Consider the following 17921-nt stretch of genomic DNA (forward strand, 5'->3'; position numbering starts at 1 on the left):
TGTATTGGTCTCCTGGTGTCAAGACACGAGCTTTTTCTCTTTGCCCTGATGAAGCAGCTGAGGTCAGGGGAAGGCTCGGGAACTGCTCAGCTTTCTGCTCTTTTGCTCTAAGTGAGAAGACAGAGGTTTTCTGATCTCCTTGGCTTTGCATCACTTATCTTCTGTAACACGCAATCCTGCACTGTCTGCCTTTTTTCCCATTGCCTATTTTACTGTAACTATTAAAGATTTTTTTAAAAGATGCAAAGATTTCAAAAAAGCAAGGAAGTCAAGCCTCTACCTGTTCCTAACCTGCACTTCCTGCCAGTGACTGACACCGGTTTCTTCTGTGTCCTTCCACAGGTGTTCTGTATGGACACAACCACTGATGTAACCTTTAACATAATATTATTACATTAGAAATATGAGGAAATAAAATAAATAGAAATACAAATGGAAGTGTATCATCAACACTGTTCTTCACTTTGCTGTTTTTACTTAACTTATTTGGGATATTATCTTCAATTTATTCCAAAAAGATCTAACTCTTTTTTTTAATGGCTGAGCAGAATTTCATTTGTACAGACAGATGTTACATCGTTCATTTAACCAGTTCTCTTCTCATAGGCTGTTGTTGCTGTTGTTCAGTCAGTAAGTTGTGTCTGACTATTTGCGACCCCATGACTGCAGCATGCCAAGCTCCCCTGTCCTTCACTATCTCCCAGAGTTTGCTCAGATTCATGTCCCTTGGGTCAGTGATGCTGTCTAACCATCTCATCCTCTGCTGCCCCCTTCTCCTCCTGCCTTCAGTCTTTCCCAGCATCAGGGTCTTTTCCAAAGAATCAGCTCTTTGCATCAGGTGGCCAAAGTGTTGGAGCTTCAGCTTCAGTATCAGTCCTTTCAATGAATATTCAGAGTTGATTTCCTTTAGGATTGACAGGTTTGATCTCCTTGCAGTCCCAGGGACTTTCAAAGAGTCTTCTCCAGTACCACAGTTCAAAAGCATCAATTCTTCAGTGCTCAGCCATCTTTATGGTCCAATTCTCACATCTATACATGACTACTGGAAAAGCCGTAGCTTTGACTTTATGGACCTTTGTCTACAAAGTGATATCTCAGCTTTTTAAAATGCTGTCTAGGTTTGTCATAGCTTTTCTTCCAAAAAGCAAATGTCTTTTAATTTCATGGCTGCAGTCACCATCCGCAATGATTTTGGAGCCCCCAAAAATAAAATCTGTCACTGCTTCTACTTTTTCCCCTTCTATTTGCCATGAAATGATGGGACCAGATACTATGATCTTAGTTTTTTGAATGTTGAGTTTTAAGCCAGCTTTACTCCCCTCTTTGACTATCATCAAGAGGCTCTTTTGTTCCTCTTCGCTTTCTGCCACTAGCATATCTGAGATTGTTGATATTTCTCTCAGCAAGCTTGATTCCAATTTGTGATTCATCCAGACTGGTATTCCGCATGGTATACTCTGCACATAAGTTAAATATGCAGGGTGACAATATACAGCCTTGTCACATTCCTTTCCCAGTTTTGAACTAGTCTGTTGTTCCATGTCCAGTTCTAACTGTTGCTTCTTGACCGGCATCCGATTTGACAGGTAAGGTGGTCTGGTATTCCCATCTCTTTAAGAATTTTTCAGTTTGTTGTGATCCACACAGTCAAAGGCTTTAGCCTAGTCAATGAAGCAGGAATAGATGTTTTTCTGGAATTCCCTTGCTTCCTCTATGATCCAATGGATGTTGGCAATTTGAACTCCGGTTCCTCCGCCTTTTCTAAATCCCGATTATACATTTGGAAGTTCTCAGTTCACAAACTGCTGAAGTCTAGCTTAAAGGATTTTGAGCATAACCTTACTAACATGTGAATGAGCGCAATTGTGCAGTAGTATGAACATTCTTTGGCATTGCCCTTCTTTAGGATTGGAATGAAAACTGACCTTTTCTAGTCCTTTGGCCACTGCTGAGTTTTCCAAATTTGCTGACATATTAAGTGCAGCACTTTAACAGTATCATCTTTTAAGATTTTAAAAGCTCCACTAGCTTTGTTTGTTGTAATACTTCCTAAGGCCCATCTGACTTCACACTCCAGGATGTCTCTCTCTAGGTGAGTGACCACACCATCATAGTTATTCAGGTCATTAAGACTTTTTTTGTATAGCTCTTCTGTGTATTCTTCCCACCTCTTCTTAATCTCTTCTGCTTCTGTTAGGTCCTTACGATTTCTGTCCTTTTTCATGCCCATCCTTGCATGAAATGTTCACTCCATATCTTTAATTTTATGAAGAGATCTCTAGTCTGTTCACTAACCAGCTGCTGCTGCTGCTGCTAAGTCGCTTCAGTCGTGTCTGACTCTCTGCGACCCCACAGATGGCAGCCCACCAGGCTCCCCCGTCCCTGGGATTCTCCAGGCAAGAACACTGGAGTGGGTTACCATTTCCTTCTCCAATGCATGAAAGTGAAAAGTGAAAGTGAAGTCGCTCAGTCATGTCCGACCCTCAGAGACCCCATGGACTGCAGCCTTCCAGGCTCCTCCATCCATGGGATTTTCCAGGCAAGAGTACTGGAGTGGGGTGCCATTGCCTTCTCCGCACTAACCAGCTAAGTACTGTCAAACCCTACAGGTATTTCCTTGTGTGAGGATTGGAGTATGGGATTCTTGAATGGGGGAGGAAATGGGGATGAATTGTTTATAAAATAAGCAAAGCTAGGTTGCGTGAATTTGGGGGAACCGATTTGGGTAAGGTAAGAAGTTGTAGAGGAACCTGTTCCTTGGCCATTGAACAGACAGTGCTCTAAGACTGCTAGACTTGGTGTGGTCCAAGATCTTTTTTCTCTTGGTATTCTCCAAGAATAAACAGATAGGTGATAAATGTGTACTAAGTGGGTATAAATGAATGACTGCCCCTGCCATGCAATTCAGGTGGGGAGATGGCTTGCTCTATTATGTATTCTGTCTGACAGCTGTCTCCTGCTTTAAAAATTGACGGGTAGGAGGGGAAATGTCAGTGTGCTTGGCTGGTGGGGAAGAAGGCCCCGTAAGGACATCTGTGTGTATCTGTGCACTGCACGGGGCTAACTAGGCACCGCTCACTCCTCCCAGCCACCCCTTTCTCATCATGGTGGAGACTTGTGACCTTGGGTTCACAGATTAAATTTAATGGGTAGGCAAGGTCCATGTGTTGTATAGCACCATGGTAAGAATGTATTTAAAGGGAGGAGACATTTTAAAATTAAATTTGAAAACCATTCTTGTGCCTCCTTTTTTTCTTTTTAAAGGATGGAAACCTGCTTTGAGTTTGTTTTGTTTTTGATTTTGGTGGCACCACGTGGCTTGAGGATCTCACCTCCCCAACCAGAGATTGAACCCCCTTGGCAGTGAAAGTCCTAACCACTGGACCACCAGGGAATTGCCAAGCTTTCTTAAGTATTAGCATAGAGCAAAGAAATTGAGGGAAGGGCTGTTTTTCAGTTAGTTGACCAAGTGATTCTGTATAAGGAACACTTTTGAGTATCTACTGGTTGGCATCACAGTCATGTTTGTTATCTTTATTTCATCTTGAACACCCTTGTGAAAAAAGATATTATCCCCATTTTTTAGTTGGGGAAACTTAAGTTCTGGGAGTTAAGTGACTTGCCCAAGGTCAGAAGAGTAACAAGTGGTAGGACTCAAATATACCAACTTAGCCTTCTTCATCTTACTACAGTTAAAATGTCTGTAAGGGATGGTGGGCTCAGAAAGAAAAAGTATCATGCTAATCCTTTTCAGTGAATAAAACTCATCACTGACTGTTAATACTAAATTAAGAATTATTAAGAAAGAAATTAATGAGATCATAAAAACTGAATTGAAGGTTCACAATGGCAAAAACCAAAATCATCCAATAGACTCTTGCTTCCCTTTCTCCTTTTGGACGAAATTCTCAGTTTTGGTAATATTGAGGGTTAAATGATGGGAGTGGGGCGGGTGGGAGCAGCTCACGGGGTGTGGCAGTCAGGCTGTGTTTTAGGAATTTGACTTCATTTTGGTGATCTGGAATTGACCGTGATCCTTTTCTTTCTTCTCCACTGAGGAAAGGTCCAGGTGATCACTCTACCTTTAGAGGTTTGGAGAGAGGAGCAGGGTAGAGGAAGTGGAATGAAAGAAAATTAATTACCTAATATTGGGACATGGTTTAGATAAGGAAAATGACTCTCATTGCCCAAGGAAGGATTTTGAAATTACCCGTGAACAGTTCTTTTGGCCCCTGGTCTCCAGAAATCATTGAAAAGCCACCTTTCTGCCTCATCCTCAGCTGTGTGTCAGGACAGCAGCACCGGACGCTGCTAAGCAAGCTCCTCCAGGAAAGTCCGGTTACTCTCGCAGCTGACCTCTTGTAGAGATGAGCGCATTATGGGTGGGACAGGAAAGTGATAAATGATATGCCTGCAAATAGGATGCTTTTACCTCCGCATCCCCAGCTTGCCCAGATGGAAAACTTCCTACCACTGTTTCCACTATTAGGGATGTAGGTCATACCTTGACACAGCTTTTGATCCTTCAGGATTTAGTGGAACCCGAAAAGGTAATTCATCATACCTCTTTATCAGATTGTTATTTATTTTAATGGTTCACTGAGTGAGAGCCAGAGTTAAGCAGCGAACTGTGAACATGAATGAAAAAAATGATTTCTGATATCACAAGTATACACATGAGTGACAGGAAGGAGTTTGCATCTCCTTTCAGAATTTGGGCTGTTTTCTGAGCACTCTGGTCTCATTTTAAGGGTTACCATGGGTGAATTTTCCCTCATTAGGAAGCCTTTAGAGTCTCCTTGGGATGAACTTCCAAAGGGGGGCCTTTGGTGGTTCAGGTATTCACAGTGGATGTTTCCTGAAGGTGTTTCACCTCTGAGCCCTGAAGTACTGTTCCGGGCTTCGCAGTTGGCATTGGTTGGGGATTAGGGTGTCACGCCGGGAAGACTGACAGCAGGTGAGCTGGCAGCTGGAGCAGATGGGATGAGGAAGGTGACAACAGAGCCTGTTTTTAAGCAGATGTTCTTGTGCGGAAGCACAAGGGAGCAGAGGGAACGGGTCGTGAGGAAAGCCGCAGAAATGACATGGCGTAGGGCTTGTTTTTTGTTTGTCTTCTATTTAATTCAGAGAGTAGGGGCATACTTGAAGGCATGGTTTGTCACTGCTGAAGAAGGTTCTAGCCAGAGGGAAGTGAGACTGTTCATTTATTTACTAATTTTCAAGGATTTGTTGAGTGTCTGCTGTCCGCTGGGCACAGTGCTAAGTATCAGGGACACGAAGAATAATGAATGCCATGGTCTCCAGCCACAGAGAGGGGACCATCTGGAGGGAAAGAGACAGGAGCGACAAAGCCTCCATGACAGGGCTGGGTGAGAAGTGCTGTCAGAGACTTGCCAACGTCTACGCAGGAGCAGCTGGGTGAACGTGGGCGGGTGAAGATGAGCACCCCAGAGAAAGCTGCGTTTTTCTGTGTTTTTATAAGGGGGAGAGAGAAATGTGCACTCAGTTAAAAGTTCACACTGCACAGAAAGGTAAAGAGATGAAAAGTAACTCACAGTTTTTGCACCTTTTCTTTCTACTTTCACCCCAAAGGCTTGATCTATACTTTTTGGTTCGTACATTAAAAAAAAGGCAGAACAATTATCATTTTAAGTGTTATATCCACTTACCTCTTCAACTACTTTATGGATCACCAGTGATTCACAGATCACACACTCGGGGAGACACTGCAGTTTTGCCTGAGTTTAGAGGTGGGCAGATGACCTTGACCCAGCAGATGAACCATTGCAGCAGAAGACATCCAAGGCAAACTGAGATGCCCGTGAACAGCAGTGGGGTGGGGTGGGAAAGACACCGTGATGAGAGTCCAGAGGCTTGGGATCTGGGCTTGGCACAACCACTTACGGGCTTGCAGCCGTCAGCAGCACCCCTGTCTGTCCTCATCTGCAGTAAGGAAACAATGATGTCATCCCTGTGGGCTGTATGCAGTTATCCTGGAAGTCAAATGCATGCTAAAGTACTCTAAAAACTGGTTTTATTCTGCTTCTCTCCTTCTGCTCTGCACCATAGCAGATCAAGCACTTTTTCATAACGGTTAAAAGCACACATTGGGGACTTCCCTGTCAGTCCAGCGGTTACGACTCCGAACTTCCATTACAGTAGGTGTAGGTTCGATCCCTGGTCCAGGAATGAAGATCCCACATGCCGCGCAGCGTGGCCAAAAAATAAATTAAAAAATAAAAGCACATATTGTATTGCCTAACTCCGTATATGGAGACTAGCTCCACCACTCACTAATTGTTTGACCTAAAGCCACTTACTGAATCTCCCCAAATCTCAGCGTCCTCATCCGTAAAATGGGGATAATGGTTATCATGGTTCATAGGGTTGTTTGGAAGATTGGCTGAATTGTCCAGGGAAATACAGTCTCTCACTGAGCAGACAAGGGTTGAGAGAAGTCAGTCACAAAGTGCAGTGCAGCAGTCATATTTCGACTGTTAGAGCAGATGGGATAGCATTTCCATAAACCTCATCTGTGTTTGGAACCTCCAGTGTGTGTTATGCAAGTGGGGTGTGGCAGCCCCTCCTTCTGTGTGCTCAGAAAACCCAAGCTTTCTGCAGAGACTCCGTGCAGAATAGAGGAGCAGGCCGATTAAAATACAGCTCAGATAGAGATGCTCTGAGTGCTGGGCTGGGCTGAGCCTTGACACTGCTGCTGGTGTGAAGGAATGCACCCTGGGAGGGGCCTGGAGGGGAGGGTGTCAGGAGAGGGGACAAGCTGACCAGCCGCAGGTGTGTGTCCTCTCCACAGGAAGGCGGGGCTCCGTGAGTCCCTCCACCCTCAGCTCTTCAGTGGAGCTGAAAAAGATGGATGCGGGGCTCAGACTCAAGGAGACAGTTTCTTTCAGTGGCCGACGTGGAGCTCCTAGGAAGACATAAAGCAGGACACTAATCCACCAGGAAAATCAGCAGCTGCTCAGATGCTCACGGCCTTTAAAAAAAATAAAAAAGGAACCCAGTGGAAATTGGGTCAGAAACCAAAAGCCCTCTTAGAAAGGGAATTGTACAGCTGAGCGTCTGTGATTTTTTTTTTTCCTCCCCTTCTGGAGTCTGAATGTTCTCTGTCCTCCTCTTGCCTTACAGAAAATGAAGGAATACCTGGAGGGCAGGAACCTCATCACCAAGCTACAAGCCAAGCATGACCTTCTCCAGAAAACCCTGGGAGAGAGTGAGTGTGGGCTCTGCGGGAGACTTGGCAGCAAGGGGCAGGCCGGGTCCTGGCCCTAGTGCTGAGCACCTGCCCCCCTCCTTAGCAGAGTGGCCCCGATCTGGTTATGTGAACGCATTGCTTTTCCTCGCCTGTTCGATGTGGAAGCACACGCCCCAGATGACTGCCTGAGTAATGGGGCAAGGCCCATGCTTAATGAAGCACCAGTGTGCATCAGCTATTCGTTTCAATGGAGCGTGCCTGCGCTCCGCCCCCTCCTGTGCCTCCTCTGCTGCTACCTAGGCCAAGTAGCTGATGGGTCCTTTCCTCTCCAGGCCCTTTGGTCAAACTGTCAGCTTCTCTGTGGCAGGACGGAGGCTGGATCTAGAGGGTGGGGAGCTGTGAGGTGAGCTACACAGCTGCTCTGAGCGGAGGAGAGGCGTCCCAAGGGTGGGGTGCTGGGCAGACTGCAGCTGTCAGTAGCGTCAGGGTGGGCAGTGCTTCTCTCTTGCTTTGAAGCGTCCTGGGGCTCAGAAGCAGCCCTCTCCTTGCTTTAGCCAGGTGGAGGCTCTGGTGCTGAGCGGACTGTCTGGTCTCATAAGATGATTTTAATCAGACCCTGGAAAGTAGCAAGGCAGAGGGCTGGACTGGCACTCTGGACTTTATCCTCAGCTGTCAAACAGAAGGCAGAAGTTGAAAGAGAAGCTTCCCTGGGATTTTTGGCACCCTGCCCAGCTCTCCTGCCCAGCTCTCAGCACCCTCTGATTAATGGGATTCCCAGGTCAGGGATGCCTCTGAATGCCCTGCCCACTCCTCCTTGCCCCACTGATCTCCTCACTTAAAGATGGGGGCCGGGACAGGTAGTACCAGCAGTGAAAGGCAAAAGCTGCGTTCTCACAGAGGTCGGATGTTCTCAAATCAATTCTTGAGCTCTCCTCAGACTGAGTGCAGAATCTAGACAAGTATACCGTGCTCATTGGCTCAAAGGCCCCAGGAATCAGAGCCCCACTTTCCATTCCAGAGCCTCCTAACCCACCCTTCTTATCCTGTTCTCCTGCCCTGAACGATTTCCCCTGGTGATTAATTCTTTTATCTCTAATGTCTTTGATCTTGTGATTTTTAATGCATTTTCTTTTATGTGATGAAAGCCTGTTAAGTAACTTCTGTTTTCTTCTCCCCACAACCCCCCACCCCCCACCCCACATACACACCCAAGGGACTCAGGCTGAACAGGTCTAAACTTTGCTTATAGAAAGTCTTTACTCTTGGGTTAGCAGGTTGCTCTGTGGGGAATCAGAGGAAAGAATGCCCAGAACTATTTGAAACAAATTACAACTGTGATTTCTTTTTGCCAAGATAGTCTAAGCATGACCCATACGTGAGATGGGGAACAAGCCTCAGAGTGTAAGAGAGACTGTGTGTATGTGTGTGTATGAGAGAGAGAATGGGTTTGCAACACACGTGCATATTACCAAATGTGCTACTACAGGGAGCGAAGGCTGGCGACCATTCATTAGTGCTGCACATTGCCTTCATCGAGAGATGACAAGTTCTGGCAATAAGGAAAAAAATAGATCTTCCTGTGTGCAAGTCATCATGTCCCTGCCTTCTGTATGCATTTGTCATCAAAACGCAAGAGCCCCTTGTACTTGCCACAGAGGGATAATTGATGTGTATGAATATTCCAGAATGGAAATGGGACAGATGTTGGAAATAATGGCTTGGAATAATATTTTTGCAGATGAAAGCTGAGCCTTTAGTAAGAGAGACTGTTGGGGTGGGGGAGGGTGTTGTTCTAGATGAGCTGAACTGTAACCAACAGTTAGCAACCTTTAAAGCCAAGATAGAGCCCTGCCCTCCCCCCGCCCTTGCAGTTGCCTTTCCAGGAACATGGGAGCTGATCTGTCCTCCAGCTCAGTTCTTGCTTACACTTTGCCTCGTGTATCTAATACAGTCTCATACAGACCAAGCTCGGTTAACTGTGGACCCAAAAAAAGCAACACAGATTACATAATGGCCCAAGTTTTTAAAAGCATGAGAATACTTCAGATGAATGTTAAGATCTTCAATCTCCTTTTTTAAGGCTGGCTGTGATCCTTTCAATTTAGTAGTAGGGCCCGCTGTTGGGTCGAGAGCCCCAGTCTAATAGCAGTATCAGCATTTTAAATCTCATGCAGCCCAACCTGCTGGCACTGAGGGTTTAGTATCTAAAAGGAGAGCTTCCACATATGGAGCATATTCTCCCCAAATAACTATTCCTTCCTTCTTTGCCTTCCACCCTCCACCCTCAAGCACACGTGTGTGTGTGTGTGTGTGTGTGTGTGTGTGTGTTCATATATTGAAGGGCAAGCAAGCTTGTCCCTCCCTCCCCACCATATACACACCAGTACACAGAGAAGAAAAGCTAAATTTCATCCCTGGGAAGGTTTCTAATAATTTGTTCTCTGAGGTATGACCTGCCTTACTATTTTCCCTTGTGTCCACCCATTTTCCCGCTGGGAAGCAGACTCGACAAGCCCAGCGTTTCAGGACACCAGCAGCCCTGGGCTGGGAACAAGCAGCAGGAACAGCACTTGCCCAGAAAGAGGCCCTGGGTGCTGGCTTCTTTTTCGCCTGGAAGTCTAGTCACAGCGTGAGGCTAGAGGCTCCCTGGGGAGACGGACAGACACTGTCATTCCTGGGAGCAGCTCTCCCCTTTCACCTCATTTGCTTCAACACGTGCTTTTTGCCTTTGTCTTTCCAACAGGTCAGCGGACAGACTGCAGTCTGGCCAGGTAGGTGTGGCCTGGGACAGCCCTGGGTGGGGATGGAGAGAGACCCTTCCTGGGAGGGTAAGGAGCCAAGGAACTGAGCTAGGGGCATTGGATGGCCTAGGAGTGGCCTAGGGCTGGGGTGGCTTCCATCCCTTTGCCTTGCTGACCCCATCTGGCCTCAAATGGAAATGAGGTTTGCTGAGCAGAACTCAGTGAAGTGAATTACCATTTGCTGAAATACTCCCAGTGACCTGAAATGGTCAATGCTGGAGGACCCTGGAAACCTCACCTGAGTGTCTAGACTTCACCATGTGGGTTTTGGGAAGTCTCTGACCCAGGGAAGGAAGATCAGAAGATAGCCTTTGACCTGAGAATTTTTTTATACATGGAAAAGATGACAGTCTCTAATAGTGAGTGTCGCTGGATAATGAAATATTACATTGCATTGCTCGCCAACAGCATTGGTACAAATCCTCGCCTGATGTACAAGTATGCAGCCCTCCCAGTCTTTCCCCACCTTCCCCGCCCTCCCCACCCCAGCCAAATATTTTCCCTCTCAGTCATGGAGCTGCTATGAGAAAACGCATGAGTTGGCAGATAGCAAGGCTTTCATTCAGCCAGTGGTTCTCAGATGCCTACAAATGTGCCGATTTAATGGGGGAAAGAGCTTTCATGAGCTGGACTCCTTAGAGACCCCAGGTTAGCCCATTATATATAACCACTTATATCTGCCAGCACATACAATAATCATGAGGTCGTTAACAATTATAGGCTCATTATTCAAAAATGCCTTCATTTGCCTTTCATCATTTTGTCATTGTGGATTACAATAAAGATCCCATTAATATACTGGTCTTGTTGACTGGAGGGAGTCAGGATAATGGGATTCTGTCTTCTTGGTGATAGAGTCTTAGTCTGAGTTCACCTGAAGTTCCATATCTGCGGAAGGCTTTATAGGAGTGAAAAGAGCTGAGCTGAATTTCCTTATGCTGGGTTTATTCACTGTGTGACCTTGGGCTGTTCTCTTCCCCTCTCTGAACTCCAGCTCCTCATCTATAAGACAAGAGAGAGCATTCACCTAGATCCAGGAAGCTCTAGGATTCCAGAGAGTTCCTTAAGAGCAGCCTAGTGGAAGGGGCAGACGGTGCCCAGCAGCCCAGCTCTGGTCCCTACCTCCTGCCTTTGCTCAGAGAGATAGAGCTGCTCTCCTTGCTTGGGAGGTTGCTGTCTGAATCAGATTCCCTTGGAGAAAAGGCTTCCAAGGCTAAACACTGCCTGAAAAGCATTGACCTATGGAATCACCAAGATTCCTTCCAGTCTGGACCCGCTACCCTCTAAATTCCAGGAAAATCACTCCCTAACTTTTCCCTAAGGATTTTCAAAAGAAAGAAAACCATAGCTTCCTTTGGTGTTTATTAGTGTCTCCTTGCACACAGAGGTCTTCTGTTGTCTAACCCATACATATTTTACTGCGAATTGAGCCAGTTCCCTCCGAGTCTTCTTTTGAATGGTGGCAGACATTAAAAGCAGAGACCTCTAAGCTTTTGTGAAAAGCGCTTGATTGGGCTTTATTTGAAAGGTAACTTATCAAGTCTCTTAGCCACTTCTGGACCTGAGCTGATTAATGTGACTTATTTCATTAGCCACCTCACAGATTGTTTTTAATCCCGTTTTCTCTTTTTCCTCCCCATTGACCACAGGCGTAGCTCAACTGTGAGGAAACAGGTAAGGATCCTGCAAGAGCCAGGTGTGTCTGGTAAAAATGGTGACATCCCAGATATTTATGGAGCTCCACGGTGGATGGGGAAGACACTTTCCTGACTTCATGCTACCGTTTGGACTGTACAGTTTAGTCATAATGCATGCATGCTAAGTTGCTTCAGTCGTGTCCGACTCTTTGCGACTGTATGGACTGTAGCCCACCAGGCTCCTCTCTCCATTGAATTCTCCAGGCATGAGTACTGGAGTGGGTTGCCATTTCCTTCTTTGGGGGATCTTCCTGACCCGGGGATCGAACCCACGTCTCTTATGTCTCCTACATTGGTAGGCCTGTTCTTTACCACTAGCGCCACCTGGGAAGCCCCTTAGACATAGTCTGTTTAATGTTGCGGCAACTTCATTGACTTAGTAGGGCAGGGATGGGTGTCTTTCTGACCTGCTTCTCTCCTCTCTGGCCATTTACTCTCTCTTATATACTAGAGATCTGGTTTGACTGTGGCAGATTGGGCCAGAACTGTCTTTGAAGTGGTGCCCCTTCTCTAGGAGACCACGAAAGGGGGAGGGGGTGGAGAGAGCTCAGAAATGTCTTTGTGTCTACTCAAGGGAAAGCTGATCCAGGCTTTAAAAATCATTTTGGGTAATTCGCAGTGGCTGTAGCCACAGGGAGATAATGGAATGTAGCGGTCTCTGTGGCCATGGCAGCCCCCGCAGGATCTTCAGCCGATCTCACTGCTTCAGCTGGCTGGGCGGTCCAGCTGGGGAAGTTGATAACACAGCTGCACTTGCCTTTGCTTTGTGGTCACGGTTTTTTCCCCTTCTCTATTTTGTATCTCCTTTTAATGAGAACACCATCAGATGCAGTTACACATTTTTTAAATTATAAAAATGTCATTGCAATTCTCTTTCCTCTTGTTCCTCTATTTATTTCTTCTCCCCCTTTCTTTCATCATTTCATTTAAAACTAGAGAGGAATGAAGTGCCTCCTAGAGACCATTTATTACATTTAAAATTAATAGGTGGATATCTTAAAGAGGGAGCAAGCCCTGCCCATCCCCCCCTGCCGCCCCCTTCTTCAAAAGTAAGAACAGGATTGAACTTGAAGTTTGTTCCTTTCATTTCCTGGACTGAAACTGAGCCTCCTGTGAGGAGGTGGAGCCTGGGTGGGAGGAGTGCCGGCGGCCACACTTTGGCGGTGTGCATCCCTGGTTGGACTGTGATCAGGGAGGGGTGGCGCCCATCTGGTTTTCACCCTGCTGTGCCTGGCACGCTTACCTGGTGCTAGACTCGTGTCAGAACTCGGTTCCAAGGTGCACCCAAAACCCCAGTCAAGTACAGACCTTGTTTCATTCACTTTTTTCCCAGCAGGTCAAATCTAATGGTGGGTCAGTGTTTTTCTAAAATACTCAGGAAGGTAAATAGTAAGTAACTTGGAAGAGACATAATCTTATATAAGTAACCAGGAAATATAATTTGTTTGGTCGTTGATGGCAAATTGGCCAAAGAAGAAGAAGAATCCAGTAGCTTTTGTTTTTGAGGGTCCCCAATGGGTTCCAGTCGTTTTTGACTCCACCAAAAGTCCACCATCTGACTTTTCTTTAAAAAAAAAGAATCCTCAACTGCTTTTTTCTAAGCTGTCCGTCCTCCCATCAAGCCCAGAATTTTCTCTCTCCTGTTGCTTCCATATCTTCTTTCCCGGCCCATCTCTCTGTTTCTCGAGTTGTGGGCATTGCCCTCCTTTGACTTCCCTCCATACTCTGCCTTGTCACTTGCGTTGTCTTAGGTGAATCTGCCTCTCTCCTTCCCAAAGCGTCCACTTGTCCGGTATTGCTGTGGTTCAGAGTCTTTGTATCCAACTCCTAACTAATAGGCAGGACATTGGTGCTCAGGAATTGAGTTGGCCCCCCTACCCTCAGTGTCTGTCTCCTCAGCTTCCCAGCCACATCTTCAGTTCCTTAGCGCCTCTCCTTACTTCTCTCCTTCTCTTACGGGGGACCCTCCATTCCTCACAATCCCTGAAGCCCCACATGTGAACGCTGATGTCTCTTTTTTCCTTATTACTGACATCTAATCAAGTGTTCTCTCCTGTGGTGAAAGTGGAAATCTGACAAGTGTATCAAAGATCAGTACCTGGAGAAATCCACGCGCGAAGAGTTATGCCAAACGGTGGCACATTTAGACAATTTCTGGCCACCTTCTTGATTGTTTTCCCCTGCAAATCACCGGGCCCCTGCTTTACCATCTTTCCCAAGTTGTGTTTGCTACATTTCTCCCTCCACTTTTGGTTTAAAGTTCCTTTCTTCTGATTGAATGGAGATTTGACCCAGTTATCCTTCAAGACCCCTTCCAATCCTGGGCTTATATGACTAAAAAGACTATAATCAGAAGAATGAAACTGACATGGATTCTAACACTGGAGGAGGGAAGCGGAGAGGAAGAAAGGGAGAGACAGGCACTGAACAGGAACACACAGAGACCCTGCGCAGTCAGCTGTGTGCAGCATGATCGATGGCCAAGTGAGAGTCCTCACCAGGCATGTCCTGGGGAAGTGAATTCACTCAGACTTCAGAAACATTACAAGAAGAGAGTCTGAAGCCTTCATGAGTTTGTCCAGTATTTGTTTTCACTGGACTCTTAGGCTCCACTGAAGCAGTGGGGACTGGGGAAACTATGCCTCCACAGTAGGACAGGCCCCCTCTGGTGCACTTTTGTCTGCAAGAGGTTATTATCCTCTGAACTGCTTCTGATGCACCACTGGTAGCCACGGACACGCAGCTTAATATCTTTGGTGCTCTGCTTTCTGCAACCCTGCGCGCTTCCCTTTAACTACCATTGATGTCCCTTCTCCCACAAGTCTAGGCAGGATTGTGCACTCACACAACTCGCTGAAGCCCAGAACCTGTGCTGCCTGACCTCCCTCCCTCAGGATCTTTATTATGTTTAAACTTAAGGCCAGAAAAACTTTACATACGGTCACATCGTTGTCCTCATCACCACTGCTACTATTGGTAAATGACAAGTATAATAATGTTTGTAAACATAGAAAAGACCTCCAAAAAATGGGGTTTGGGAGCTTTTTATAGTGGAACCCATTTTCTTCATGTATGGAAAAGCCGATGAAAATTCTTCCTCTGAGATCACCCTAGGCTGACTGGTATAATTAGTGATGGCGACAAGAAGGCAGACCCTGGCTACTGAAGCTGGAAGGCTGGAGGAAGCAGGCGGGTCTGGGGTCGTGAGATGAGCATTTGGGTCGCTGAGACCTTCCTGACTCCAGCTGCACCTTGCCTCACTCCACTCCCTGTGACAGCATCATGGGTTCCCAGCACACTTGGGAGCAGGCTCTTCTGTCAGCCTGGCTTCTTCATGAGAGCCAGTTGCTTCCCTGATTGCAGCCAAACTCCTGGCTACAGTAGAAAATTCAGAGCCAGGAGAGGGGTACAAACAAACCTGTTAAATGGACAGAAGTCACAGGACCCACCCCAATGGAGAACTTAGTCTCTGTCCTGAACATCTGAAGCCCTTTCTGTTGTGTTGTTTAGTCCTTCATTCGTGTCTGATTCTTTCGACCTCATGGACTGTAGCCCGCCAGGCTCCTCTGTCCATGGGATTTCCCAGGCAAGAACACTGAAGTGGGTGCCGTGTCCTCCTCCAGTGGATCGTCCCGACCAGGGATCGAACCCAGGTCTCCTGCAGGGGAATGCTTTACCACTGAGCCACCAGGGAGGCCCAAAACCCTTTCTAGCTAGGTTTAAAGTCATTCTGCCTGATCCTTTTCTTCCTTAGAGCTGAGTTATTAATGCATTTAGCGGCATTAGAAAACCCTACTGATTTTCTGTAATAGTTGGTATTCACACCTGGCTATGTTTGCCAAGCTCCTGTGATGCAGTATGGGTGGTAGTCAGATGTCTGGTCTCAGGGGGAGACTGCCCGGATTCGAATCCTGGCATCTGTACTTACCAGCTATGTCCATAAGCAGCTATTTCACCTTGCTAAGCCTTCATTTCCTCATTTGTCAAATGAGGATAGTATTAATACATGCCCAGTAGGGTTGCTACCAGGAACAGCCCATCTAAACCACTTAATACATCACCCAACACCTCTGTAAATTCTTTTGTAAATGCAAAGCACTATGTTTATATACCAATAGGAAATATTACTCTCCTCACCACCAACCCCTCCCCAGTTGGTAGATATCAAGTTAAGGCCCAGAGAAGTTAAATATATGGCAGGGTTGTCCAGCATAATGGCAGAGCAAAGATGGATATCTGGGAGGCCTTAGTTTAGTACCAGTTAGTCTCTACTGTGTCCAAGAGTTGGTTTTTTCTTTCTTGCCTTTTATACCAAACAAATCCCCATCCTGATGCTCCTGCGGATTCATCCTGCTACCTTCCACTGATATTAATTGAACACCTGCTATGTGAAAGCATCCTAGCCAGCACTGGCCACCAACAATTGACATAGGGGCTGCCCTGTGGAACTCGAACTGTAATGGTGACAAAATGCAAACAAATATTTATACCCACACAGTTAAGTCATAATCAGGGTGTGAAGGCCAAATACAGGTACTGAGAGTACCAAGTAACAGGTACTGAGACCCCATAGAGAGGGGCTTTGATCTCGTATGGGGAGTCTAAAAAAGCACTCCTAAGGAGGTAATACTTTCCCTGAGACCCTGTGGGTGGGGGTCCAGGGTGAGGAGAGCTTCCAGCAGCAGGAATGATGCCCTCAAATCTATGAGCAAAGGAGGACTTACTGAGGAGCAGAAGAGGGGCCAGTGTGGCCGAAACAGAGTTGGGGGAGGAGCAGAAGGAGGCAAACCTGGATAAGATGCGACCCTGGACACACAAGGCTGCGTACAGAAAATAACGAGAGGTCTTTGAAAGAGTTTAGCCTGGAGAGTAACTGATGAAATGTGCACTTTTAAAGCACCTGCAATACGGGAGACCCAGGTTCGATCCCTGGGTCGGGAAGATCCACTGGAGGAGGGCACGGCAACCCACTCCAGGATTCTTGCCCGGGAAATCCCACGGACAGAGGAGCCTGGTGGGCTACAGACCATGGGGTCGCAAAGAGTCGGCCACGACTGAGCCGCTAAGCACACAGCACTTTTAAAGATCACTAACCACGTATAAGGGAAGAAGCACTGATTGGTAGTAGACGGGGGTAGGAATGGTCATACTGGTGGGCTGGGCTGGGCTGGTGGCAGTAGAGATGGAAGGAAATAATAGACTTAAGGGACATTTAGGAGGTAGGATATATGTATCTATTGATTGATTGTATGGCCAGGGGCGGGGAGCTGGTTGGGAATAAAAGATGACTAGTTCCATACGGGACGTGCTGAATGCAAGACTTCTGTGTGAGGCATTCCAAGCGGGTGGTTGTGTGTGTGCTCTGGGGCTCAGAGCACAGGCTGGATGCTTCTTGTGGTCAGGCCTCTCATCCAGCTGAGACAAGCTCCACACAGTTTTGGTCCTTTTTCTCTGACCCTGGGCTATCTCTGAAGATTCTAATGCTGTGTTTCTCTGGCTTTTCAGGATTCCAGCCAGGCAATTCCTCTGGTGGTAGAAAGCTGTATCCGGTTTATCAGCAGACATGGTAAGCAGGATTACAGCCTTGTCATATTTGTGCAAAGTTGGGAAGAACTTCCAGGAATTCTTTGCAGAGTGAGAACAGAGAATGACTTCCCATCCTGACATTCTCAGAAAAGGAATAAAATCTTATTTGTTCACATAATGTTTGCTACCTCAGAATGGCCACACCCAAACACTGAGCGAAATGTATCTTATGTTTTTAACCCCCAGGTGCCTTAGCTACTAACACACTCCCTTTTCCAGCTTGAGAGTGAGTTTTAAGTTACAGCTATCATGTGGGTAAATCTAGCTGGCCCGAAGTGGTCATGTTCGTTTTGCCATCACTCACCATCTTTGCCTGTGTTCTTATCTCCTCTGCACTGCCTGGACCATTATGTCACGTTGGCTTTCTGCAGCAGACTGCTTTGAAAACAAGCTCCTTTTATACTATTGCATTGACTTGTGGTAATATTCAGGTTTTGTTCTGGTTTGGTCTTACTGGTTACGACATCTCCAGAGCTCAGTGAGTCGCTGCCCCTAAAGTTGTAGCCAACATTTAGAGTCTGCAGGGGCTGGCTCCTTCTCAGCCTAAGTCAGATCACACCGTCTTCTGCTTGGACGAAGCTGAGTCTCATAAACTCCATTCCTCACCAGCTCCTAGGCTGGTTGGAC

The 17921-nt window shown here is 46.6% G+C and overlaps 1 protein-coding gene across 7 annotated transcripts in view; it reads left to right on the forward strand.

Annotated features, from left to right (window-relative positions):
- Positions 1–17921, forward strand: part of SRGAP2 (SLIT-ROBO Rho GTPase activating protein 2) — a 253851-nt gene that overhangs the window by 198704 nt on the left and 37226 nt on the right. For all 7 annotated transcript variants that reach the window (XM_061382035.1, XM_061382037.1, XM_061382032.1 and 4 more), the window contains exons 11-14: positions 7144–7228; positions 9954–9981; positions 11661–11685; positions 17214–17274. In XM_061382035.1, the coding sequence (XP_061238019.1) occupies positions 7144–7228; positions 9954–9981; positions 11661–11685; positions 17214–17274 (199 nt within the window). The remainder of the gene's footprint in view (positions 1–7143; positions 7229–9953; positions 9982–11660; positions 11686–17213; positions 17275–17921) is intronic.

This window comes from Bos javanicus, chromosome 16, assembly GCF_032452875.1.
Source record: "Bos javanicus breed banteng chromosome 16, ARS-OSU_banteng_1.0, whole genome shotgun sequence".
Taxonomy (NCBI): domain Eukaryota; kingdom Metazoa; phylum Chordata; class Mammalia; order Artiodactyla; family Bovidae; genus Bos; species Bos javanicus.